General features: G+C 39.5%; 1 protein-coding gene and 1 long non-coding RNA gene across 2 annotated transcripts in view; both read right to left on the bottom strand.

The window, feature by feature from the left end:
- The window catches only part of ZNF286A (zinc finger protein 286A), a 49,301-nt gene that overhangs the window by 6,121 nt on the left and 15,729 nt on the right, over positions 1-27,451 (bottom strand). The window contains 1 exon segment of the mRNA XM_034989652.1: positions 25,971-27,215. Coding sequence (XP_034845543.1) covers positions 25,971-27,215 — 1,245 coding nt within the window.
- Positions 214-19,642, bottom strand: LOC118000101. The gene is made up of 5 exons (XR_004676377.1): positions 19,152-19,642; positions 18,814-18,949; positions 8,074-8,163; positions 730-855; positions 214-261 (listed from the first exon to the last, which is right to left on the bottom strand). It is a non-coding gene; the product is annotated as an uncharacterized LOC118000101 (long non-coding RNA).

The raw sequence follows: 27,451 nt of genomic DNA, 5'->3' as shown, positions 1-27,451 counted from the left end.
AGCCCGATGCGGGACTCGATCCCGGGACTCCAGGATCATGACCTGAGCCGAAGGCAGTTGCTTAAGCAACTGAGCCACCCAGGCGTCCCCAAAAGATAATTTTTAAACACTAACTGAGGTTGTCACTTGCAATGAACCTTAACATCCTGGTTCTTATTTATTTACCTGGATAGAGGTTTCTTGAAATCTGTCTCACCACCATCCAAGGCTCTTTTCCTGATTCCAACTAGGAAATCATGTCTGGTTTGGAAACTGCAAGCCCTGTTCAGGAAACAGGAAATGGGAACTGACCATGTTGGTGACAAAAAGCCATTCTAGAATTCGGTGAGGTCATCAATCTTTTGGAAGGTGTGGCCAGTATAAGGAGTTCCATTTCATTACAAAAGTACCTGGGGAGGACTCAGATCTATGCTCTCAAGGATGCTGAAATACACTGTCACAGAATGAATATAGGTCAACTCCCCCTACTCCCTAAAAAAGGCAGAATGGAAGTATCTTAAAAGAGATTCTAGAAGAGGTAGTCCTAAGTCTTGGGATGTTCAGGTGTTGCTTTCAAGGTAAGTCACTGAAAATATAAATTTTTTCCTCTATGAAGAACAGAGTTTTTACTTAGAAATGGGGATAGAATTACTGCATAAAGGGTCCATAAGAAATCATAAAGCCCTGGACCCTAAGCTCCATTTGGTCTGGTAGAAAGATGGAGAGTCACGGAGGAGAAACTGTTCTTACCCAGAGAGATCAGGTTCCTGTAGTTCTCCAGCATTAATCCCTGTGTAGATTCCTTTGTGTGGGGTCCATTAACTTCCATCCTTCCCAGGTGAAGTCTACTGGCACATCCCTGAATGTCACTGATTCCTAAACATCAAGTATAGTATAATAATACAAAATTATCCATTACATAACCTATTGTGAAGAAAAATACATAGAATATTGATAGGGAGATTCATGTAAATAGAACATCCTTAATTTGGAAGGGAGCTTGCAGGTCATTTAGTCCAATTCCTAAGAGGATATCTGAATATCTTCAGCAAGTAGTCACCTAATCTCTGTCTGGACTGCTCCAAGGATGAAAACTAATTATTTTACAAGGCAGCCTACTCCATTCTCAGAAGCTTTTCATGGTTAGCATAAATTTTTATAATTTGAATAAAAATCTGCCTTCAAGTAACATTTAACCACTGGCTTATGATTTGAAACCGGAAAGCATAAGTTTCTTCCTTCACTAGAGATTTCTTAAATAGTTTAAAATTTTGTTAAATATAGACTACACACAAGAGTGTCTACAAAAATCACTATAAACTGAACAACGGTGTGCCCCTACCCAGCTTAAAAAATAAAACATTACCAATACATTTGAACTCACCTGTGTGTCCTTCCTGGATTTTATCCTTGTAGGAGTAATAACCTATCCTAAATGTTGTGTTAAACATTTCCTTGCTTTTCTTTATAGTTTAACCAAATGTATATGGATCTCTAAACAATACACTGATTAACTTTGCTTCTATTTGAATATTACATAAATCAATTGTATATATCAAACTTAAGTGACCATCAACTTAATATACACTACTATATACATAAAATGTTATATATAAACCTAATGATAACCATAAATCAAAAAGCAGTAACAGATATGCAAAAAATAAAGAGAAAGGAATCCAAGTATATCACTAATGAAAGCCAGCAAACCATGAGAGAAGAGAGCAAGAGAAGAAAGGAACAGAGAAGAACTACAAAAACAATCATAACAAGTTACAAAATGTACATATCTATCAATAATTACTTTGAATGTAAATGAACTAACTGCTCCAATCAAAAGACACAGGGTGACAGAGTGGATAAAAAAACAAGACCTATCTATATGCTGCCTAAAAGAGACTCATTTCAGACTTAAAGACACATGCAGATTGATAGTGAAGGGATGGAAAAGCATTTATCATGCAAATGGATGTGAAAAGAAAGCCAGGGTTTCTGGCCAATATTTATATCAGACAAAACAGACTTTATAACAAAGACTATAACAAGAGACAAAGAAGGACACTTCATAATCATAAAGGGAACAACACAACAAGAAGATAAAACAATTGTAAATATTTATGCACCCAACATGGGAGCACCTAAATATATAAAGTAGCTATTAATAAACATAAAGGAAGTAATTGACAGTAATACAATAATAGTAGGGGACTTTAAAATCACATATCAATGGATCATCCAAACTGAAAATCAACCAGGAAACAATAGCTTTGAATGACACATTGGACCAGATGAATCTAACAAATATACTTAGAACATTCCATCCTAAAACAGCGAATACACATTCTTTTCAAGAGCACATGGAACATTCTCCAGAACAGATCACATGTTAGGCCACAAAACAGGTCTCAACAAGTAAAAAAGGCTGAAGTCATACCATGCATCTTTTCTGACCACAACGCTATGAAACTAGAAATCAACCACAAGAAAAAAATCTGGAAAGAACACAAAAAACACACGGAGGTTAAATAACATGGTACTGCACAATAAATGGGTCAACCAAGAAATCAAAGAGGAAATAAAAAAACACATGGAGACAAATGAAAATGAAAATGCTATGGTCCAAAATCTTTAGGATGCAGCAAAAACTGTACTAAGAGGTAAGTTTATTGCAATACGGGCCTACCTCAAGAAGCAAGAAACATCTCAAATAAACAACCTAACCTTATACATAAAGGAGCTAGAAAAAGAAGAACAAACAAAACCCAAAACCAGTAGAAGGAAGGAAATAATAAAGATTAGAGCAGAAATAAATGAAATAGAAACTAAAAGAACAATAGAACAGGTCTTTGGAACTAGGAGCTGGTTCTTTGAAAAGATCAACAAAATTGAAAAATGGTTTAGCCAGACTCATGAAAAAAGAGAGGACTCAAACAAAATCACAAATGAAAGTGGAGAAATAACCCAAACAGCAGAAATATAAATGATTATAAGAGATTATGAAAAATTATATGCCAACAAATTTGACAACCTAGAAGAAATGGAGAAATCCCTAAAAACATATAATCTCCCAAAATGAATCAGAAAGAAATAGGAAATTTTAAAAGACTGATTACCAGCAATGACATTGAATCAGTAATTTTAAAACTCCCAACAAACAAAAGACCAGGACCAATGGCTTTACAGGTGAATTCTACCAAATATTCACAGAAGAGATAATACCTATTCTTCTCAAAGTATTCCAAAAAATAGAAGAGGAAGGAAAACTTCCAAATTCATTCTTTGGGGCCAGCATCACCTTGATACCAAAACCAGATAAAAACACTAGTAAAGGGGCTCCTGGGTGGCTCAGTCGTTGGGTGTCTGCCTTTGGCTCAGGTCATGATCTCGGGGTCCTGGGATCGAGTTCGGCTTCTGGATCTCTGCTCCGCAGGAAGCCTGCTTCTCCCTCTCCCACTCCCCCTGCTGTGTTCCCTCTCTCGCTGTGTCTCTCTCTGTCAAATAAATAAATAAAATCTTTAAAAAAAAACACACACACACACTAGAAAAAGGAGAACTACAGGCCAATATCTCTAATGAACGAACACAGATGCAAAAATCTTCAACAAAATATTAGCAAACCAAATTCAACAATACATTAAAAAAATTATTCACCACAATTAAGTGGGATTTATTCCTGGGATGCAAGTTGGTTCCATATTCACAAATAAATCAACATGATGCATCACATCAACAAGAGAAAGGATAAAAACCACATGATCATTTCAATAGATGCAGAAAAAGCATGTGACAAAGTATAATACCCATTCATGATAAAAACCCTCAACAAAGTAGGTTTAGAGGGAACACACCTCCACATAATAAAGCCATATATAAAACACCCACAGATAACATCATACTCCTTGGTGAAAAACTGAGAGATTTTCCCCTAACATCAGGAACAAGACAAGGATGTCTACTTTCACCACTTATTCAACACAGTATTGGAAGCCCTAGCCACAGAACTCAGACAACAAAAAGAAATAAAATGCATCCAAATTGGTAAGGAAGGAGTAAAACTTTCACTATTTGCAGATGACATGATACTACATATAGAAAACCCTAAAGATTCCACCAAAAAAACTACTAGAATTGATAAATGAATTTGGTAAGGTCCTAGGATACAAAATCAATATATAGAAATCCATTGCATTTTCATACACTAATAATGAAATAACAGAGAAATTAAGAAAACAATCCTCTTTTCAATTACACCACAAATTAAAAATATCTAGGAGTAAACTTAACCAAGTAGATAAAAGATCTGTATGCTAAAAATTATAATACACTGATTGAGAAAATTAAAGGTGACACAAACAAATGGAAAGATATTCCCTGCTCATGAAGAGGGAGAACAAATATTGTTAAAATGTCCATACTGTCCATAGCAATCTATAGATTCCTGCAATCCTTATCAAAATACCAACAGCATTTTTCACAGAACTAGAACAAATCATCTTTTTTTTTTTAAAGATTTTATTTAATTATTTGACAGAGAGATAGACAGCACAAGTAGGCAGAGTGGCAGGCAGAGGGAGAGGGAGAAGCAGGCTTCCCACTGAGCAGGGAGCCCGATGCGGGGCTTGATCCCAGGACCCTGGGATCATGACCTGAGCCGAAGGCAGCCGCTTAGCCGACTGAGCCACCCAGGCGCCCCTAGAACAAATCATCTTAAAATCTGTATGGAACCACAAAGACTGTGAATGGCTAAAGCAACCTTAAAAAAGAACAAAACGATCCCAGATTTTAAGATATATTACAAAGCTGCAGTCATCAAAACAGTATGGTACTGGTTAAAAACAGACACATAGATCAATGGAATAGAGTAGAAAGCCCAGGAATAAACTCACGATTATATGGCCAATTAATCTTTGACAAAGGAGGCAAGAATATGCAATGGGAAAAAGAGACTTTAATAAATAGTGTTGGGAAAACTGGGCAGGTATTGCAAAAGAATGGAACTGGACCACTTTCTTTCACCATACACAAAAATAAACTCAAAACGGATTAAAGACCTAAATGTGAAACCATAAGAATCCTAGAAGATAGCATAGGCAGTAATTTCTCTGACATTGGCCATAGCAATATTTTTCTAGATAGGTCTCCTAAGGCAAGGGAAACAAAATAAAATATAAACTATTGAGACTACATCAAAATAAAAAGCTTCTGCACAGCAAAGGTAACAATCAACAAAACTAAAAGACAACCTATTGAATGGGAGAAGATACTTGCAAATGATGTATCTGATAAGGAGTATCCAAAATATATAAAGAACTGATACATCTCAATACCCAAAAAACCCACATAATTCTACTTAAAATGGGCAGAAGACACGAGCAGACATTTCTCCAACAAAGACATTCAAATGGCCAATAGACACACAAAAAGATGCTCAACATCACTAATCATCAGGGACTGCAAATCAAAACCACAATGAGATATCACCTCACACCTGTCTGAATGGCTAAAATAAAAAACACAAGAAACAACAAGTGTTGGCAAGGATGTGGAGGAAAAAGGAACTCTACTGCACAGTTGGTGGGAATGCAAACTGGTGCATCCACTGTGGAAAACAGTATGGAAGTTCCTCAAAAAAATTAAAAACAGGATTACCATTGATCCTGTAATTCCACTGTGGATATTTACTCAAAAAATATGAAAACCAACTTGCATCCCAGGAATAAATCCCACTATTTGGGATTTCAAATAAATCCCAATTTGAAAAGATATATGCACCCCTATGTTTATTGTAGCATTATTTACAATAACCAAATTATGGAAGCAACCCAAGTGTCCATCAACAGATGAATGGATAAATATGTGGTATATATAATGGAATCTTCTGCCATACAAAAATGAAATCTTGCCATTAACAACAATCAGGACATATCTAGAGAATACTATGCTAAGTGAAATAAGTCAGTCAGCAAAAGACAAATACCATATAATTTCACTCATTTGTGGAATTTAAGAAACAAAACAAAGGGGAAAAAAAAGAGACAAACAAAAAATCAGGCTCTTCACTACAGAGAACAAAGGGATGGTTGCCAGAGGGGAGGTTGGTGGGAGGATGGGTGAAATAGGTGAAGAGGATTAAGAGCACACTTATCTTGATGAGCACTGAGTAATGAATAGACTTGTTGAGTCACTATATTGTATACCTGAAATTAATGTAATACAGTATGTTAATTATACTGGAATTTAAAAAATTTTTAAAAATTAAAAAATATATCTACTTTATAACTCTTCCCGAAGAGGCCTAGATGCAGGTGCAACCCAATAGCAATGAATACTCCTGGCACCCAGGAGAGCAGTAAGATATATATAAAATTTGTGATTTTATTAGCAATAACCATTCTCAAAATGAGCTTTTAGAAAGATCCAATTTCTACAGGTACAAAAACTATGAAAAAACTACAACGCTTTTTTAAAGGACATTAAAAACTTGAGCTCTCTCTTTCCTTTTCTCTGCCATTGTGGTGTGTGTGGTTGACTGTTCCTTGCCATGTCTTCTCAAAAGACTTTCAGGATCAAGCATTTCCTGATCAAGAAACAAAAGCAGAACTCTCCCATTCCACAGTGGATTCAGATGAAAACTGGTAATAAAATCAGGTACAACTCCAAGAGGAGGCGTTGGAGAGCCAAACTGGATCTATAAGGATGGCACATAAGACCGCACACGTATTTATGCTATTTGAAGGTCACGTGCTCCTATCACTCTGTAAACATCCCTATTACCTAAAAATAGACATGTTTTATTCGGGAAGTGATTTTTCTCTGTTACTATGCTTCTGTACCAGTAGGTTGGTTCAGTAATAAATATGTGAGAGCTTTTGGCTGAAAAAAAAAAAAGGACATTAAAAACTTGAAAAATGGAAACCCATACCATGTTTCCTAGATGGACAGACTTAGACTTAATGTCTATCAATTGTCTCCAAACTAATCTATAAATCCAATCCAATTCCAATTATAATGGCATATTTGCTAAAACTTGGTAAGTTGATGATAAAGTTCTGGTAAAGTCAATGTTCTAGAGTAGTCAAGAAACTTACAAAAAAGGAAAATATCGGAAGCATATTCTACCAGATATCTGCCAGTGCTTTAAATCTCTATTAATCAGGACAATCCTGGTGCACAAATGTATAAATACATCAGTCAAACAGATTAAGGAATAAAGAAACTGTACCAGGTACAGAGATCAATTTGGTTTATAATAAAGACAGCATTTCAGATAACTGAGGAAAACATGACTCATTCAGAAAATATTGCATAGGCATTTGGCTACTCACTTGGAAAAACAGATCTTTACCTCATTGATCCCTAAAAATAAATTTCATAATGCGATACTTTTTCTCATCAATATATGCCTGACAAAAATGTTAAAGCTTGACGGCACCTAACGTTGATATTTACACGTACTGGAAATTGGTATTCTCATTCTTATTCACTAATGATGAGAATCTTTCAAAAGGCATTTTTGAAGGCTCTATCAAAATCTTTAACGTGAAAATCTTATGATCTATACCACATTAATACAAGTTTGTAAACTATTTGTGCAAGAATTCTTGCCATAGCACAGAGTGTAAAATCAAGGCAGTCAGCCACCAAAAGGGGAATAGATGAATAAATTATGGTACAACCATATGATGCCATATACAATCATTTAAAAGAAGAAGGGTGCATCTTGGGGCACCTGGGTGGCTCAGACGGTTAAGCATCTGCCTTTGGCTCAGGTCAGGATCCCAGGGTCCTGGGATCAAGCCCCGCATTAGGTTCCCTGCTGGGCGGGGAGCCTGCTTCTCCCTCTCCCTCTGCCTGCTGCTTCCCCTGCTTGTACACTCTCTCTGTCAAAAATAAAATCTTAAAAAAAAAAAAGAAGAAGGGTGAATCTAGACACATTTGCACACACACACTCAAACAAGCAAGACAAAATCCCAATGGTCAAGTTTGAAAGCAAACATGCTAACACTTAAGACTTCACTCTTTAGTTTATAAACTTATTTGTTATTTAATGAAAACCAAAACAGCTGTTTAGAAACAGAAGAAGGCACATCCTACCTCAGACAAAACTGCTAAACGCAGAGCAGCCATAACATCTTCCTATGGGATGCTCCTCTTTGAATGGCAGAGTCTTGGGAAGACATTTACCTGAAGATGAGATAAAAGACATGAAAGTCAAGCCTACCTTGAAAGTCCCCGACACTTTGGCCTGGAAATCCTTACATACCAATTTATATGAGTGCGATGTCCTCACCCAGGAGCACCCATCAGGACCCTCACCATGTCCCTCCCACCTCAGAAGGGTCACAAGAGTTGCTACATTTCCTCACAGATCACAGATAGGGGCATCCGTGGTCCTTGTTGCCAGGGGTCCTGACATTGTCATTTTTTTCCCTAGAGGCCAGCAATAACCACAAAACAGATTAGTTCTGGATATGAGAACACACATACAAGAAAGAGAAGGAAATGTTTGTTGAGTGCTTTCCTTGTTCCAGGGAACTGTATTAAGATTTACGTGTATCACCACATTTAATCTTTATCTCAACCTCATACAGAAGCTATAATTTTGCACATTTTCAAGACAAGAAAACTGAGGCTGACAGAGATAATGTCCCCAATCTCTGGAAGTAATATAGCAAATAATTTGTGGTGACAGGATGTGAAATGAGATCTAATCCCAATACCCACGCTTTTACCACACCACACTCATCTCTGTCTACAACTATGAAGAAGACCATATATTTCACTTCTTTTTTGCCCTATCATTTAGTGGAGAAATAAGTTTTTTCCTTTTGGGAAGCATATGAAGAATCAATTTATTAAATACTTAGAAAATTTTGGCTTCACACATAGAACACCTAGCTTAGTCTTATTCTCTTAAACAGTTTGTATAACATAATTTTTACCTGTAACTTGAATTAGATTTGTTTGAACTAGCTTGTAAAACCATGCGTCATCCTTTCCGTTTCTAATGTTTGTAATTTACTAAGGTTTTGGGGGGCTAAATATATAATAAATTTTGTATATGTTCCATGAATGCTCAAAAAAAAGGTGTATTCTCTCCATGTATTACAAAAATATTTAAGGTTTGGCCTTATTAAATATGTTATTTAAGGCCACCTGGTGGCTCAGTAGGCTCATACCTATTTTTAAAATAGGTATATAGAGGGCTTAAATAACATATTTTTTAAAGATTTTATTTATTTGTCAGAGAGAGCACAAGTATCTGCCTTTGGCTCGGGTCATGATCTCAGGGTCCTGGGATGGAGTCCCGCATCGGGCTCCTTGCTCAGCAAGCAGGCTGCTTCTACCTCTGCCTGACGCTCCCCCTGCTTGATTATTGATTATATATTCTATTAATAGGGATCTTTAAATTTAGTATATAGGTACTTTTTATTGTGCTTCACTTTATTGCACTTGGCAGATACTGCGTTTTTTTAACAGATGGAAGGTTTGTAGCAACCCTGTGTTGAGCACGTGTCCTGGCACCATTTTTCCAATAGCGGTTGCTCACTTCATGTCTCTGTCACATTTTGGTAATTCTCACAATATTTCAAACTTGATTATTATTAGGGGCACCAGGGTGGCTCAGTCAGTTAAGTGTCTGCCTTCGGCTCAGGTCACGATCCAGGGGTCCTGGGATTGAGCCCAACATCTAGCTCCCTACTCAGTGGGAAGCCAGCTTCTCCCTCTCCCCTGCTGCTCCCCCTGCTTGTGCTCGCTCTCTCTGTCAAATAAATAGAATCTTTTTTAAAAAAACATTATTATTATATTTATTTTGGTGATCTGTGAACAGTGGTCTTTGATGTTATGACTGTAATTCCTTTAGGGTGCCTCAAACCCTGCTGATTTAAGACAGCAAACTTAATTGATACATGTTGTGTGTTCTGCTCCACTGAACAGCCATTCCTCTGTCTCTCTCCCTCTCTTTAGGTCTCCCTAGTCCCTGAGACACAACAATATTGAAATGAGGCCAATTAATAATCCTACAATGGCCTGTAAGTGTTCAAGTGAAAGGAAGATTTGCATGTCTCTCACTTGAAATAAAAAACTGGAAATGATTATGCTTAGTGAGGAAGGCATGTTGAAAGCCAAGAGAGGCCAAAATCTAAGTCTCTTGAACCAAACAGCTGTGTTGTAAATACAAAGGAAAAGTTCTTGAAGGAAATGTAAGGTGCTTCTCCAGTGAACCTACAGATGATAAGAAAGCAAAACCACCTTATTGCTGATGTGGAGAAAGTTTCAGTGGTCCAGACAGAAGGTTAAACCAGCCCCAACTTTCCTGGAAGCCAAAGCCTAATGCAGAGCAAGGCCCTAACTCCCTTCAATTCTATGAAGGCTGAGAGAGGCGAGGAAGCTGTAGAAGAGAAGAAAAGTTTGAAGCTAGCAAGGGGTTGTTTCATGAGGTTTAAGGAAAGAAGCCATCTCCATAACATAAAAGTGCAGGGCAAAGCTGCAACTGCTGATTTAGAAGCTGCAGCAAGTTATCTAGAAGATCTAGCTACGATAATTAATGAAAGCGTCTGCACTAAATAACAGATTTTCAATGTAGACAAAACAGCCCTCTATTGGAAGAAGATGCCATCTAGGACTTTCAGAGCTAGAGAGAAGTCAATGCCTGGTTTCAAAGCTTCAAAGAAGAGGCTGACACTCTTGCTAAGGGCTAACGCAGCTGGCGACTTAAGTTGAAGCCAATGCTCATTTACCATTTTGAAAATCCTAAGGCCCTTAAAAATGATGATAAATCTACTCTGCCTGTGCTCTATCAGTGGAACAACAAAGCCTGGATGAGAGCACATCTGTTTACAACAGAGTTTACTGAATATTTTAAGCCCACTGTAGAGACCTACTGCTCAGGAAAAAAGATTCCTTTCAAAATATTATTGCTGATTGACAATGCACCTGGTCACCCAAGAGCTCTGATGGAGATGGACAGTGAGATTTATGTTGTTTTTATGCCTGCTAACACAACGTTCGCTCTGCAGCACACGGATCAATGAATTTCCACTGTTGAGTTTTCTTATTAAGAGATACATTTTTTAAGGTTATAGCTGCGATAGGTAGTGATTGCTCTGATGGGTCTGGGCAAAGTAAACTGAAAACCTTCCGGAAAGGATTCACCATTCTAGATGTTAAGAACATTCGTCATTCATGGGAAGAGATCAAAATATCAACGTGAACAGGAGTTTGGAAGAAGTTGATTCCAATCCTATGGATGACTTTGAGGGACTTCTGTGGAGGAAGTAACTGAAGAAGAGGTAGAAATGGCAAGAGAACTAGAATTAGAAGTGGAAGCTGAACATGTGACTGAATTGTTGCAATCTCATGATAAAACTTTTATTTATTTTTAGCAAGAGCCAGAGTGAGAGAAAGTGGGGGTGGGGGGCAGAGGGAGAGGGAGAGGAAGGGAGAAAGAATGTTAAGCAGGCTCCACACCCAGTGTGGAGGCCGACTTGGGGCTCCATCTCATGACCCCTAGATCATGATAAAACTTTAACAAATGAGAAGTTGCTTCCTATGGATAAACAAAGAAAGTTGTCCCTTGAGATGGAATCTATCCTGATGAAGATGCTCCGAAGATTGTTGAAATGACACCAAAGGATTTAGAATATTACATGAACTTAGTTGATAAAGCAGATGCAGGGTTTGAGAAGATTGACTCCAATTCTGATAGAAGTTCTACTGTGGGTAAAATGCTATCAAATAAGTATCATATGTCACAAAGAAATCATGAAAGGAAGAGTCAACCCATGTGGTCAACTTCACTGTTGTCTTATTTTGAGAAATTGCCTCAGCCTTCCCAACCTTCAGCAACCACCACCCTGACCAGTCAACAGTCCTCAGCACCGAGGGAAGACCCTCCACCAGCAAAAAGGTTAAGACTTGTTGAAAGTTCAGATGATGGTTATGTGCATTGCTTTTTTAGACAATGCTATTGTACACTTAATAGACTACAGTATAGTGTAAACATAAATTTTCTATGTACTCATAAGGCTCATTTCTAATTGTCTTTTCTCAGTGCTATTGATTTATCAGTAGGTTCAGGTTGTAAAACTATTTTGGAAAATTCTAAAAATATATACTCTAGTGACAACAGTGGTTCCACTGAGGAAGATGAGGAAATGATCTTAAGGGTGGTGATCAAAGGAGTCTTTATTTTTTTTTTTAAGATTTTATTTATTTGCGAGAGAGAGAATGAGAGACAGAGAGCATGAGAGGGAGGAGGGTCAGAGAGAGAAGCAGACTCCCCGCTGAGCAGGGAGCCCGATGCAGAACTCGATCCCAGGACTCCAGGATCATGACCTGAGCCGAAGGCAGTTGCTTAACCAACTGAGCCACCCAGGCGCCCCAAAGGAGTCTTTAGATTTACCTGTGATGCTTGGAGTTTTGTTTTTATTTAATTGCAAATTGATTTATATTTTATTTGTATCTTTATAAAAGTTAATGATTAAAGAAAAAATGGGCAAAAAAAAAATAGGCAATTTCATGGCAGGAAATGCAATGTCCAATAAACATGAAAAGGTAGTATCAGCAATCATTAGTGAAATAAAAATGAATCCATTTTATTAATTCATTCAATAAAAAAAGTGATACAATAAAAAATTCTGACAATACCAAACGTGGCAGAATGTGGGGAAACATTGCCAGTGAGTGTAGGCAGTAATAAAGAAAAAAACCGTAAAATGGTATAACCACTTTAAGGACAATTTTGGTGGTAAATATTTATGTAAAGTAGAAGTTTAAAATCTTTTGATCTTTAATTTGGTGTCTTGATTGTGCCAGTGCCTGGAAGGGTGATTTGGGCAACTATTTCCTTCAGCTTCCGGGCTTTGGTTAACTTATTTTTTTTAAAGATTTTATTTATTTATTTGAGACAGAATGAGAGAGAGAGAGAGAGAGCACATGAGAGGGGGGAGGGTCAGAGGGAGAAGCAGGCTCCCTGCTGAGCAGGGAGCCCCATATGGGGCTCGATCCCAGGACTCCAGGATCATGACCTGAGCCGAAGGCAGTCGCTCAACCGACTGAGCCACCCAGGCGCCCGGTTAACTTATTTTAAAAAGGGAAAACCATTCTATGTTTTTCTTTCTCCAACAGGAAGAATCCTCTGCCAGTCACCAGCTAAGTGACCAGTTCCTTCCTGCCCCTTGTGTCAGATCCTTTTCCCAGAATATTTTAGGGTGTTGTAACTTCACAAGTCTTGATCTCCCAAAGCAAGATGACCAAGATTAGGTGATGCATGAGCAGCTTGGGTATTTTATCAGGAAGAAATTTCCTACGCCGTGATTCCTAAACCTGAATTGCTCTGTAAAATACAAGAGATCGACCCTTGTGTGATCTTCATGGCCACAGCCCAATCCAGCAACCCCCAATTTATGCAATCATAATGTGGGAAGGAATAGAGATTTAAAACGGATTTTCTGAACTGCCTGTGCATTCAAATGAGCTTACAAAAAAGTGACTGGATTCAGGCCAGTGAGGAGAACGCCCACCTGTCAGGTAGGACAGCTCTGGACGCGAAACTCCGAGGGCAACCACTCACACCACCCTCTGCAGTTTTCAGGGGACCCTGCGAGATTCTCCTATCAGCTTCCTCCTCCTTCCCGGGTCTAGGAGGGGACCTGGGGGCGAGGGGTCCATACAGTCAAGGACCCGCACGCCAGGCCCTCGGGGGACTAGGCTCCTGGCCCAGGACTCGAACGCGGAGACTCACGAAGTCTTCGGGCTCTTGACGCCCCCCACGGGAGTCGGTGATACTCCCGCACTAGTACCTCAGCCCTGCTGGCATTTCAGGAGCCGGCCAAACAAGTGGAGGAGGCCCGCCGGCGTCCCCGCGTGGGTCTGTGTCCGTGCCCAAGGGTATCAAAGGCGGCAGGGAACGTCAAGTTCGTCACAATGTCGGGAGGCAGGGACGCTCAGTGCGCGTGCGCAGCTCAGCACCACACTCGCGCATGCGCGCGGGGCTTGGCTTTGCTTGCAGTTGGGTGAACCGCTGCTGGTCTGCTGGTCCCCCAACCCTGTGTGGCGCTGGATACCGCTGGGCGTGGCAAGCGCCGAGGAAACCGACGTAGACTTCCAAGAGCGACTATGAAGGTATGACTGAAAAGCATAAGGCAGTCTGTGGTCCACGGGCAGGACAGGCGGGCCTTCGTAACTTCGATTCCGGGCAGGGATGGCATGTGGTGGCCAGACCTCAGCTCTCCCTTCCTGCAGATCCTGGAATGAAAACCCTGCCCTCATCCCGTGCTCTGCAACGGGACTTCCCTTTCTTGGCTGTTGGGCCACATGTTGGGCCAAAACTGATGCTGCCCCAATTTCGTTCTCAGTAGCCAGAAGAGTATTTTCCAGCTCCTTGGTTAAGTTGAAGACATTCGGGTTCTTTGAAGCTGTTCCCCTTAAGCAGATGGTCTTCTCTGTAGACTGTTCCTGCACCAGCCTGGGAGGCTCCAGGGTCTCCTTCTGCCTTCACGGTAGCTCGTGTCCGACGCGTCTTTTGGATCCACTTCTCGCGGTGTTAAAGCAGTCTCTTTGGTGTTCTCCTTTGCTCTGTTCCTTGCATGTCATCAACAGCCATTAACTTGTAGATAACGGCCTTGTTGCTATGTGCCGTTCACACGAGAGAGCTCTAGATACCTCATAATGATTAACGTGTGTAGAATTTATTATGGACCAGGCCGTTCTAAGCAGTTTACATACACTAATTCATTGAATTCTCCCAACAGCCTCTCAAGAGTGTATGTTATTCCATTTTTCAGATAAGGTAGTACAGAGAGGTTACCTGTCCTGCCCAGGGTCTCTCTAAACACCTCAAACTGAACCTGTCCCACGTTGAACTTACTGTTTTCTGCTGTCACACAGGCTACCCCCATTTTGTTCGCTTTAATGATATTAGCGTCTTTGGGGTTGGAGGAAACTTGTTTTTATATGGTTGTACCTACTAGACCCTGCATTCTGAGATACTCTACAAACGTTGTTTGCAGGCTAGGGTTCTGGGGTCACAGAAAAGTTTTTCACATTATTAAATTTGCAACTATTTTCTTCTCTGTTTTCTTTATAAATCAATTATTTTCTTACTTTATACATAGAAAAAAATTCTATGTCGTCTATATAGTTTCTGTATTAGGGTTTTCCAGAGAAACAGAACCAATAGGATGTGAAACAATTCCAATAGGAATACAAAGAGGGGGTGCCTGGCTAGCTCAGTTGGTAGAGCATGTGACTCTTATTCTCAGGGTTGTGAGGTCGAGCCATGTTTGGTGTGGAGATTACTTAAAAATCTAGTTTAAAAAAGGAATAGAGAGATTGATTATAAAAAATTGGCTCACACAGCTATGGAAGCCGGTAAGTCCCAAGATCTGGAGTTGGCAAGCTAGAGTCCCAGTCTGAGTCTGAAGGCCTGAGAACCAGGACAGCCAATGGTTTAAGTTCCTGTCTGAAAATTGGCAGGCTTGAGACACAGAGAGCTGATGTTTCCATCCAAGTGTGAAGGCCAGCAAAGACCAATGTTCCAGTTCAAGAGTCAGGGAGGAGGAGTTCCTGCTTACTCAGCCTTTTTGTTCAATTCAGATCTTCAGTGGATTGAATGGGTCCCACCCACTCTAGAGAGGGCAATCTCTACTTAGTCTGTAGATTCAAGTGTTCATCTCATCCAGAAACACCCTCATGGACACACCCAGAATAATGTTTGACCAAAAGTCTGGACACCCATGACCCAGTAAGGTGACATATAAAATTAACTGTCACATTTTCTCTCTAGTGCAAATGTTCTTATATAAAAAAAGTGTTAGTGCTGGGCTGTGGTTTTTTTTTAATTATGTTAATCACCATACATTACATCATTAGTTTTTGATGTAGTGTTCCATGATTCATTGTTTGCATATAACACCCAGTGCTCCATTCAGAATGTGCTCTCTTGGTCTGTGGTTCTTTAACATTAATTAAAACTATCTTTCTGAAATAACTTTTCAATGGATGATTAAGTCAGAATTCTTTGTGATCTTCATTTCATGTGCATTCATACGTGCATTCATATGTGGACTCTTTCCTGAAGGCTCTGTAGTGAAATAAAGATAAACTTCAATCTGAAACCCCTTTTCCAGTTTGAGGTATCTTGTAAAAAAAATGTCAACTTTCCATCAGATGACACACCTTGTTATCTTGTTCCTTTTTTTTTTAAGATTTTATTTATTTGACAGAGAGACAGCGAGAGAGGGAACACAAGCAGGGGGAGTGGGGGAGGAAGAAGCAGACTCCTGAGTGAGCGGGGAGCCTGATGTGGGGCTTGATCCCAAGACCCTGGGATCATGACCTGAGCCAAAGGCAGACGTTTTAACAGTTGAGCCACCCAGGCGCCCCTATCTTGCTGCCTTTTTAACAAGTCTTAATGTTCCTAGGATTTTTCCACAGTGGACTGTTGACAGCATTATAAGTCTTTCTGTTCTTGCCCCCTAGGTTTTTTTCTGCTTTAAAAAATTCTTCAGATCAGGGGTGCTTGGGAGGCTCAGTAGGTTAAGTGGCTGCCTTCAGCTCAGGTCAGGGTCCCGGGGTCCTGGGATCGAGCCCTACATTGGGCTCCCCACTCTGCAGAGGGTCTGCTTCTCCCTCTCCCTCTACCTGCTGCTCCCCCTGCTTGTCCTGTCAAATAAATAAAATCTTAAAAAAAAAAAAGAAAATTCCTCAAATTGGATCTCTGTTGGGCAGGTGATGGCGGATGAACCTATTCTCTAATGTGTGGGAGAAGACAGAAACTCTGGTTTGTTTGTATGTGACTTCATACAACTCCAGAAAATGTCTTCTGTCCACCAAAAAGGAGAACAGTCCCGTGAGACCCGCATGGGTGAGCTTTTGTATTGTTTACTTTTGACTTGTGGTTAAGGTTGGTGAAATGAAGCTGCAAGCTGTGTGTCTGTGTCTGTAAATGAGACACATTTACCTTTCTCTTACTGTGTGTTTTTCAAATATTTCCCTAAAATTGGAAGGGATTAACAAATTAGGTTATAAAGACTCAAGGTAAAGGAATTCTGATAAATTTATAGAGAATAGGGACACCTGGGTGGCTCAGTCGGTTAAGCGTCTGCTTTCAGCTCAGGTCATGATCCCAGGGTCCTGGGATCGAGTCTCGCATTGGGCTCCCCGCTGTGCGGGGAGCCTGCTTCTCCCTCTGCCTCTCTCTCTATCTTTCATGAATAAATAAATAAAATCTTAAAAAAAAAATTTATAGAGAATAGTTTTTTTTTTAATATATAAATCTAATATAAGGAAACTCTAGGGTTCCCAGAGAAGAAACCAAACTTCTAATTCTCTGAATGTGGCCTTTTTAGGAAAACGAAAATAAAGCTTCTCATAGAAACACTAGTTTAGAGGGATTTTTACATAAGAACCCAAGTGCCCATAATCAAGGTGACTCTGTAAATAAATCAGACTAGCTTGATGATTTTGGTTTAAAAAGAACCAAATGGGGCGCCTGGGTGGCTCAGTTGGTTAAGCAACTGCCTTCGGCTCAGGTCATGATCCTGGAGAGTCCCGGGATCGAGTCCCGCATTGGGCTCCCTGCTCAGCAGGGAGTCTGCTTCTCCCTCTGACCCTCCACCCTCTCATGCTGTCTCTATCATTCTCTCTCTCTCAATAAATAAATAAATAAAATCTTAAAAAAAAAAATAAAAAGAACCGAATGTTTCTTCCTGAGCTTTATCATTATGGAATATACTGTAAGCATGCATTCTCTGTTTTGTAAGATATGGTATGTTTCTGATCACCAATTCTAGTGCGTGGGGGTTTTTTTGTTTTTGTTTTTTGTATACATCCAAACAATTCTCAGACACCAAGTGGGTGTCCTATAATTTAACTCAATTCTGATACAATTACCTGGAGATAGCCTCAGATTCCAGAGGCTAAGGGCTCAGTCCTATAAGACTGCTCCCAGCTTCAGTTGCCAATCACAAATCCAGGTTGTCACCCGTGCTTAGATTGGAGGTTCCAATGACCCTCTCCTTGGGTTCAATTACTTTGCTAGAGCCACTCACAGAACTCAGCCATTTCACTCATTAGATCACCAGTTTATTATAAAAGGATATAACTCAGGAACAGCCAGATGGAAGAGATGCACAGGGCAAGGGATAGGGGAAAGGGTGTAGAGCTTCTATATCCCGTCCAAGCATACCACCTTCCCCAAAACTTCCCATTTCCACCAAACTGGGTTTGGGTTTTTATGGAGGCTTTGTTACATAGGCACAATTGATTAAATCATTGGCCACTGATGACTGATTCAACCTCTAGCCTTTGTCCTTCCCAAGGTCAAGGGGGGTGGGGCCAACAGTTCCAATCCAGGAACCTTCTTAGGTGCTGTCCAAAAGTCATTAACACAACAAAAGACTGTTATCACTCTCATCACTTAGGAGATTCCAAGGGTTTGAGGAACTCTGCCAGAAATGAGGACAAAGACCAAAAATATATATTTATTATAAATCACAGTATCACACTTGGGTTTGCTTTCTCACAGAGGGCTTAGTTAATCTAAACTTACGGTTTTACTTATCTGCTAAGTTATATTACTTCCACATGTTTAAGATTATGAAAAACTTAACACTGGTGTTCAATTCCCTTGAATTATACTTGTGACAGACTTTTTGATATCAACAGTAAATGTGTTGCTCTGTAGTTAGCGTATATATAATTTCCAAAGGACCTTAACCTTAGTTAACTTTAAAGCCTAGAACTGATAATAAAATGAACGAATTGGATTTTTAGCATGTGTCTACACACATACACACACGCACATTGTTGCTGAACCAACTGACTCACCTCACTGGCAGGAAGCAGAAGCTGGATGTGCACTTGCTTTGTCTTCCTTTGCGTTTTTCCTTCAGTTTCTCTGATTTGTGGGATGCAGGTGTGTGTTGAGCTCCAGGATGAAGGGCCCTGCCTTCTGCAGGACACCCTGATCACCGAGGTCAGAGGCAGGAAGAAAGGACACAGGTTTCAGTCTGTCGGTATGAGGTCCTAGCTCATGCTCACGGGATTCCAGCCTATCTGTGATCTTCCCCTGTTTACTGCCTGTGGACTTTAAGCATCAGACACAGATACTGTGACTGTATTCAGCCTCCACAATTCCCAGTGCAGGTCTCTTTTCAGATACCAACCAGTGCTCCCCAGGAGAGGATCCATGACTTTCTGGCTGACAGCAGATTTCCCATTACATCCAGGAAGGGTCATTGCTGGGATCCAGGGAATACACATGGGCCTTGTCTTGATGGCTACCGTGGCAACCACAATAGTCTTTATTATGCCCTCTCTGTGATACTGGAACATAAAAATTCTTTTCTGATAACAAGATCACATAAAATAATGAAAGAAAAACCTGAAATGAGAGTTTTGATGGCCTGTGCTTCTAAGAAATCGAATGTTCTACAGAGATAATGAAGAAACAACTTTTCTGATGTCTCCACTAATTGTCACAGGTTGGACTCTTCTGTGAAAGCAGTTTCACTGATGGGTGTGGATAGCTAGCTCAACTTTCAACTAAAAGATTACAGATTCAGCAAACTGTAAACATAATTGTCCTTCTACACTCAAATGACATAATATCAGATAGTTGTGGATGTTCAAAAAATATATATCTATATATTTGTAAATGTAAGCTGAATAATTGAAATGCTTCAGCTTGGAATCCTTTGGGTGACTATTTTTCATAAAATGGAAATGATATTAAGATTGCAAAGTCTCATAATTTACCTTATTTGTCCTAATAGTAAAAATGTATTCAAATGCATTTATTGAAGAATAACACGCATACCAAAAAGCACAGGCATAAAGCACAACTCTAATACTCAGTGATGTATCACAAAGTGAATATGCCCTTGTAACTACAACATAGTTCAAGGAAATAAAACTAGGAACCCAGAAGCCCATCTCCTGATAGTCCCCAACCACTATCCATTCTATCTTGCCAGAGCTAACTGTCATCTAGTTTTTAACACCACAGGTTAGTATTGCCTGTTTTTTATAAATTTGCGTATTTAGAACCATACAGCAGGAATTATTCTGTGTGTGAGTTCTTTTGCTCAGCATTATATTTGTGACGCTCATCCATGTGGTCTCATGGAGCAATTCATTCATTCTCACTGTGGTGTGGTCTTTTTATGAATATACCAGTTATCAGTTCTGCTGTTGATGGACATCTGGTTTGTTTCCAGGTTGGGGCTATTAGCAATGATGCAACCATGAGCATTCTTGTTGGGTTTCTTTTGTTGCACATGCAATCAATATCTTAGTTAAGTACGGACCAACATATGAAATTACTTGGTCTGAGTCACTGCATATATTCAAATTACATGTCACTAAACAGTTTTCCAAAGGCGTTTGACCAATACGCAACTCAATGACTAGTGTAAGAAAGTTCTAATTATTACACATCTTCTTGTTTTGATGGCCGCAGTAGAAATCATGATAGGCATAGCTATTCCTTCTACACAATATTGGAAATTACTTGTGTCGGTCTTTCTCATTTTAGCTATTCTGGTTAGTAAGTGATGGTATTTCATCTTTATTTATTTTGATCATTTAATTATTAAAAGACCTGAGCATGTTTTTTATGTGTCTTAAAAATTTATATATACTGTTTTTAAGGGTCTGTGCAAATTTTCTGCACAATTTTTTCTACTGTGCTGTTCATCTTTCTAAATGATTTTAAAGAATTAAAAACATAAATTACTGAGTTTTTTTTTTTTTTCAGTTAAATATGAAAGTGTCTTCTCCCATTCAAAAGTTTATTAATGGAAAATCTTTGGATACTTAGATAGGTTTTAAGTAAGACAGAAAAAAGTCTTTTAACATAGTTGCATTGTCTATACTTTTGCCTTTTATTTATATATATGTTATAGCATGGGTCTGATTTTGGGTCCTGTTAGTGTATCTGTCTACTTAAAATGTTTTTACTTGGAAATAATCTGAAACTGACAGAAGTTGTATTATAAGGACAAAGGATATCTATGTTCCTTTCAGATTCACTTATAAACATTTTATCCTATTTGTCTTATCATTTACTCTCTCTATATATACATATTTTTTCTGAATCATTTGAGAGTAAAGTGCATGCATTATGCTTCATCCCCTTATGTACTTCAATGTGCATTTCCCAATAATAAGGATATCATTTTACATAACCATGGTATAGTTATCAGCTTCAATAAATTTAACATGGACGTAATACTTTTATCCACTCTACTGCTTGTATTCCAGTTTGAAAAATTGAACCAATAATGTTCAGTGATCAATCAGCATGATCTCCAGCAAAGCTGAGAAATAGCCTTGGGGATTTTGCTGGAGCTATTTAGAAAGAAGTATTCTCCTTGGGATTGTAAATGCTTAGAGCCATACTAACTTGGAATTGCCAGTAGATGTATTTGTAATCACTGGAAAAGACTGATGAGAATATAGCCCATACAGAAAAAAACAGAGCAGAGATGGAGGTAAATAGTCCTTGATCAAGGAATGCCTGAGTCTCTAGTTTCACTCCTGATTCCTCAGACACATGAACTTTTCTGACACCATAGTAATGTTTATGGGTGAATTAGGGGGAGTGGGGAGGAGAGTGAAGTATGCACATTTTATGTATAGTCAGCTCAATCTAAGGGCAGATTATCTGGTTTATGGACGAACAGAGGTTAAAAAATTTAAAGAACAAATCAATGAAAACATCTGATCTTTTGAGTGCATCAGTTGGAACTACAAGGTAATCCACAGATGTCGTGTTATATGTATTACTACAGGGGCACACCCTTCCCTTTTGCCACTAAAACCTATGGTGAGGGACAGCTCATGTGGTTCTGGATCCAAGATTGCCCCATTGGGACCTAAAAAGATAGGTAAGGAAAGGGAGAAAGCAGGGACGAAGAGCTTCCAACTTGAGTCCTGTTGTGATATTAAAAAGTGAAAACTGATGGGGCATCTGGGTGGCTCAGCCGGTTAAGCGTCTGCCTTCGGCTCAGGTCACGATCCCAGGGTCCTGGGATCGAGCCCTTCATTGGGCTCCCTGCTCCGCAGGAGGCCTGCTTCTCCCTCTCCCACTCCCCCTGCTTGTGTTCCCTCTCTCCTGTTTCTCTGCAAATATATAAATAAAATCTCTAATAAAAAAAAAAAGTGAAAACTCATCTAGGAAAATAGTTATTAGAAACTTTTGATAGACAATTGACTAGTCAGGTGTTGACTAATTTGAGTACTGTTTGGTGTTCTTATACAGTACTATTGCTTTAATACTTTGGGTGATGTAACATTGTCCTCCCAAAAGCCAGATGTAATTTAAAATTTACACTAAATCAGTCTACCTGATCTTGTCTAGTTTTAACGGTACTTTTTACAGTTACCCCTGCTAAATGAGTGGTGTCTTTTTCCCCATTCCCCCTCTTAAGTGAGTGGTGCCTGCACTTGGCCTGAGGACTCAACACCATTTGGTAGACACAACCTTCCTCTACTCTTTAACCTTTTTGCAGAGACATGGGCTATGGAGGGAATTCCCCAACCCATGTCTTCTGAAGTTGTGAAGCCCAGATGAACAATTAGAAATGTGACTGGTTTCCCGAATGCTACAGAGATAGTTTATGGTTGGTCTATCTTTGCCTCTTAAACTATGCTTAAATTAGGAAACTTTAGAAATGATTTACAAAAGTTTCTGACAAATATATAAACAACAGCTTTATTGACAGTGGACCAATAAGAGCAGTCAAATTTAGTTTATAGGTAACCAAAAACATTTGAAAAGTAGAACATTAAAACTTCCAAAATTCATGTTGGAGTACAAATAGTCACATTGAATGTCAAACATAAACAGAACAAATATTGAAATGTTAAGGGCCAGGGTTCCCAGTAACACTAACTCAGAGCAAGTCTCTTAACGCTATTTAAACTGCAATTAAATTACAAACTTGAGTCTCTGAAACTATCAGATAGTTCCTGGTTAAGGGAACTCAGAAGGGGAAAAAAAAGCCGATTTCCCAGGGTCTCAAGGAGGCTGTGTAGGGAGCAGCACCAGATGGAAGCAAGAGCAGAAAGAGAAGCCCCTTCTCTATGATACGCTGGACGTAGGATGGTGACAGTTCTTGATCGGTAAACAAAAGGTGTGGAAGACACATTTATTCTTTTTTTTTTTTTTTAAGATTTTATTTATTTGACAGGGAGAGATAGCGAGAGCAGGAACACAAGCAGGGGGAGTGGGAGAGGGAGAAGCAGGCTTCCTGCCGAGCAGGGAGCCCGATGCGGGGCTCGATCCCAGGACCCTGGGATCGTGACCTGAGCCGAAGGCAGATGCTTAACAACTGAGCCACCCAGGCGCCCGACACATTCATTCTTAATTTCTACCTGATTGATGCTTAGCCACTTATTGCAGACTGAGTTTGTATCTCCCCAAATTTATCTTGAAACCTAATCCTCAGTGTGATGGTACTAGGAGGTGGGGCCTCTGGAAGGTGAATAGGTCATGAGGGCAGAATTCTCAGGAAAAGGGTTAGTTGCCCTTGAAAAAGAGGCCCCAGAGCCCCCTTACCCTTTCACCATGTGACGACCTAACAAAAAGATGGTGGTCCCTGAACCAGAAAACAGGCCCTCGCCACACACTGAACCTGGTGGTGCCTTGATCTTGGGACTCCCCAGTCTCCAGAACTGTGAGAATGTTTATAAAGCCACTCAGTCTGTGGTGAGTTGTTTCGTTGTAGCAGTCCAAATGGACTGATGTTTCATTAAAATACATATATATGTATATATTTACAAACATATACAGGCTAGCTGTTTAATTTATTGTGAGGTCTTTGACATGCATTGTCTTATTTAATCCTCACAACCTTACAAGAGAGGGATGATTTATTCCCATCTTACAGATGAAGACCCTGAGACTTAAGAGACAGCAAGTAGTAAGATCAAATAAATGCTAATTGGAGGTGGTAGAATTCAAACTCAGCTCTGAAAAGTCCAAGTGATCTTATTTTGTGAGTCAAATTTTGGCTCCCAAATGATGACTTTATTTTCACTCAAGTGTTTGGCACATAGAGAACTATCAAGTATTTTAGGCTTTGGAGGACATAACGTCTGCTGCAACTACTCGACTCTGACGTTGTAGCACAAATAAATGTAAATGAACGAGTGTGGTCAAGATCCAACTAAACATCATTTAGAGATAAAGGCAGGAGGCCGGACTTGGTCATGGGTCCAGGTCATAGTCTGTTGGTTCCTACTTTTGAACATGAATACGGAGTATTAAGGTGAAGAGAGCTGAGTGAGCACCTTTCCCTTTACGTTGTTCCTGTGTCACCCTCCTACCCTGACCCCTCAAGTCCCTGAGCCTTCCCACCCACCTCCACCCCCAACATGTTTTTTGTTCTTTCCAAAACCTCTCCCCAGTCCTTTCAGCCCCATTTCCTATTGTTTTAATTTCCATCATGGCTGGATTTAACCCATTCATCCTTAATGATCTTGCTCTAAACTCTATTCCTCTACTTCTCAGTAATACAACTAAGGTTTACAGAGAAGGAATTATAAAAAATAAGAGATAATATGGAGAAGGCAAGAGCATGGACTGGTTGTTGAATGTTCTTAAAGGATAGAACTTAGAAGAGAAAGAAGAAACCTGTAACTATTTTCCTTCTATCTTTTCTATACTCTTTCATAGAGTAACAATAAAAACTGATATTTGTATACTGTTTTGCTAAATATTTATTTGAACTTTTGCTTCTGTGTTTCTAATCCCATCACTGGTTTTTGGTCACCCATATAACTTATCATGTGGTTTCATGCCTTTTCTACCTTTTTTAGGGCTCTGGGATAGAGCCCAACAAACATATAGGGAGAACAGTAACAACAACAAAAAATGTGGGTAGACATGAAAGCCAGAGAAACGGCAACCTCTTCTTCATAGAGGGAAGCTGTTATCCTCCAGTGAGTTACTGTCCTGTGAACTATTTTCCATATTTGACAGGAAAGTGTGTCCTTGGGTCTCAGAGTTGCTTCAGTTCTCCTTCTTGACTAGGACCCTAAATATAATAACACATTGAACTCATCAACTTTTCAGACCCTCAACATCCTAGGGGCTTTTCTCAAAGTGACAAAGCATAGTTTACAGAAAGCAGAATAACTGTAACTGAATGAGTTGGAAATGAAATATTCCTAATACCTGATTATAGAAAAACCAAGGACTCAATTCAATGCCAAGGATAAGAAAAGAGGCATTTGATTGAAAACTGCAGTTAAGATTTTGACCCATTCTTAACTTCAGGGAAATTCCAAGGAAGTAGAAAATGAAAATCTACACAGCAGAGGGATAACAATGATCTAAACTTATGACCAGCAGAATCCAAGTGAACACAACTTAGAACCTGCAATACAGTCTATTTATGTTCATCAAATTAGACAGTAGCCTTTGGGGGAGGGAGGGAATCCAAAGCATATTTCAACTCTTAACCTTCACATTTTACAGCTAATGTAAAAGAATTAACCCTTCCTGGAGAAATGACAGTAGCTGTGCATCTGGAGCTCTCCTTTGGATCCAAAGAGGAACAACTCTGTGTCTTCCTGATGATAGAGATAGGAGTCCTCTACCTACGTTTACAAATAAGAATTTCCTTACCGAGTGAGATGCTATAACAAGGCTTTCATGTGACAAAAAGAGGGAGAAACCAGATTTCACAAGGATCAGATTGCTATCCACTCCCAAGGATTTCTTGAATTTCCATGAAAGGGTTATTTGGTAGTGGTAGTGGGGGATGGGGATCAAAATTTGAGATCCCTGGCCAGAAGCTTTCGTAATGATCAAATCAATGGATATAAGGAACTTTCTGTCTATGGCTCAAAACTACGTGTTATGCAAGTAAAAGCAGACGCATAAAGAATTGGTCCTCGAGCAGCATTTTACAGGTGTTCCACCTAAACACTCAGGTAATTTAACACAGTGATAAAGCCAACTTACATTTCTTCACATTCAGTAGTTTTTCATAGTTGCTCTTCAGTATGAATTCTTTGATGTCTGATGAGGGATGAACTGCACTTAAAGCTTTTCCCACATTCATCACATCTGTAGGGCTTCTCCCCAGTATGAGTTCTCTGATGTTGAATAAGAGCTGATGAATGAATGAAGGCTTTCCCACATTCATTACATTTGTATGGTTTCTTTCCGATATGAATTCTTTGATGTTTAGCAAAATTTGAGCTCCGGCTGAAGGTTTTCCCACATTCGTTACACTCGTAGGGTTTCTCTCCAGTATGAATTCTCTGATGCTGAACAAGATGTGTGCTCTGACTAAAGGTTTTTCCACATTCGCTACATTCATATGGCTTTTCTCCAGTATGAACTCTCTGATGTTTAGTAAGGGATGAGCAATGGCTGAAGGCTTTCCCGCATTCCTGACATTTATAGGGTTTCTCTCCAGTATGAGTTCGTTGATGTTTAATGAGAGCTGATGAATGAATGAAAGCTTTATCACATTCATTACATTCATAAGGCTTCACTCCAGTATGAATCAACTGATGCTGCACAAGATGTGTACTTCGATTAAAACCTTTTCCACATTCATTGCATTCATACGGTCTCTCTCCAATGTGAATTCGCTGATGTATCGCAAGGGATGAGCTTTCTGTGAAGGCTTTCTTGCATTCACTGCATTCAAAGAGAATTCTAGTATGAGTTCTCTGATGTTTAGTTAAATTAGCTCTGTGGCTAAAAGATTTCCCACATTCACTGCAGCTATAGGGCTTCTCTCCAGTATGCACTCTCTGGTGTCGAATAAGCACTGAATGGTACGTGAAGAGTTCACCACAGTCGTTGCATTTATGAGGTTTTTTTTCTTTACAGGTTCTTTGCTTTTTCATTAAGTTTGATTTCTGTTTCAACCTTTTTTCAAGTGTATGGAAGGCATAGGATCCTTTGGGAGCTCTGTCTTGAGTGAGAAGAACAGATTTCTGACTCAAGTTTTTCCAATATACATCATGCTCATGAGCTCTTTCTTCAGGGAGTGAATTCACATGAGTGAACATTTCTCTCAAGTGTCTCTCCTGATTTCCTTGCTGATTCTCTAACCAATTTTCACATTCAAGAGTTGTTTCCAAGTTGGAGTCACAGACACTATTCCTTGTCAGTCTGTCTATTATTGCAGCCTGGCATGATTCTTCTTTGGAAATATCTTGCACTGAAGTTGAATCTTTGCCCTCAGGTTTAGTCTCCAGATCTGAAAGAAATTGGAAATGGAAATTTCCTTTGTTTTCAGTGCTCAACAGAAGACAGTTCTGTAACAGCTATTAAAGATGAAAGGCATGCTTCCGAGGAGTAAGTGGGTCTGACTTTTTAAGATGACTTGCGAAGAGAAGCAAATGGAAGGAAAGAAATGCACAGTATATGTGGAGAAAATGAGTAGACCTTATCCAGGATAGTCAAAAGGGGGGAAAAGATGACCAGAAATACAGG

This window comes from Mirounga leonina, unplaced genomic scaffold, assembly GCF_011800145.1.
Source record: "Mirounga leonina isolate KUSES-001 unplaced genomic scaffold, KU_Mleo_1.0 Mir_488, whole genome shotgun sequence".
In the NCBI taxonomy this organism is placed as follows: domain Eukaryota; kingdom Metazoa; phylum Chordata; class Mammalia; order Carnivora; family Phocidae; genus Mirounga; species Mirounga leonina.
This window is presented reverse-complemented; position numbering and strand designations above follow the sequence as displayed.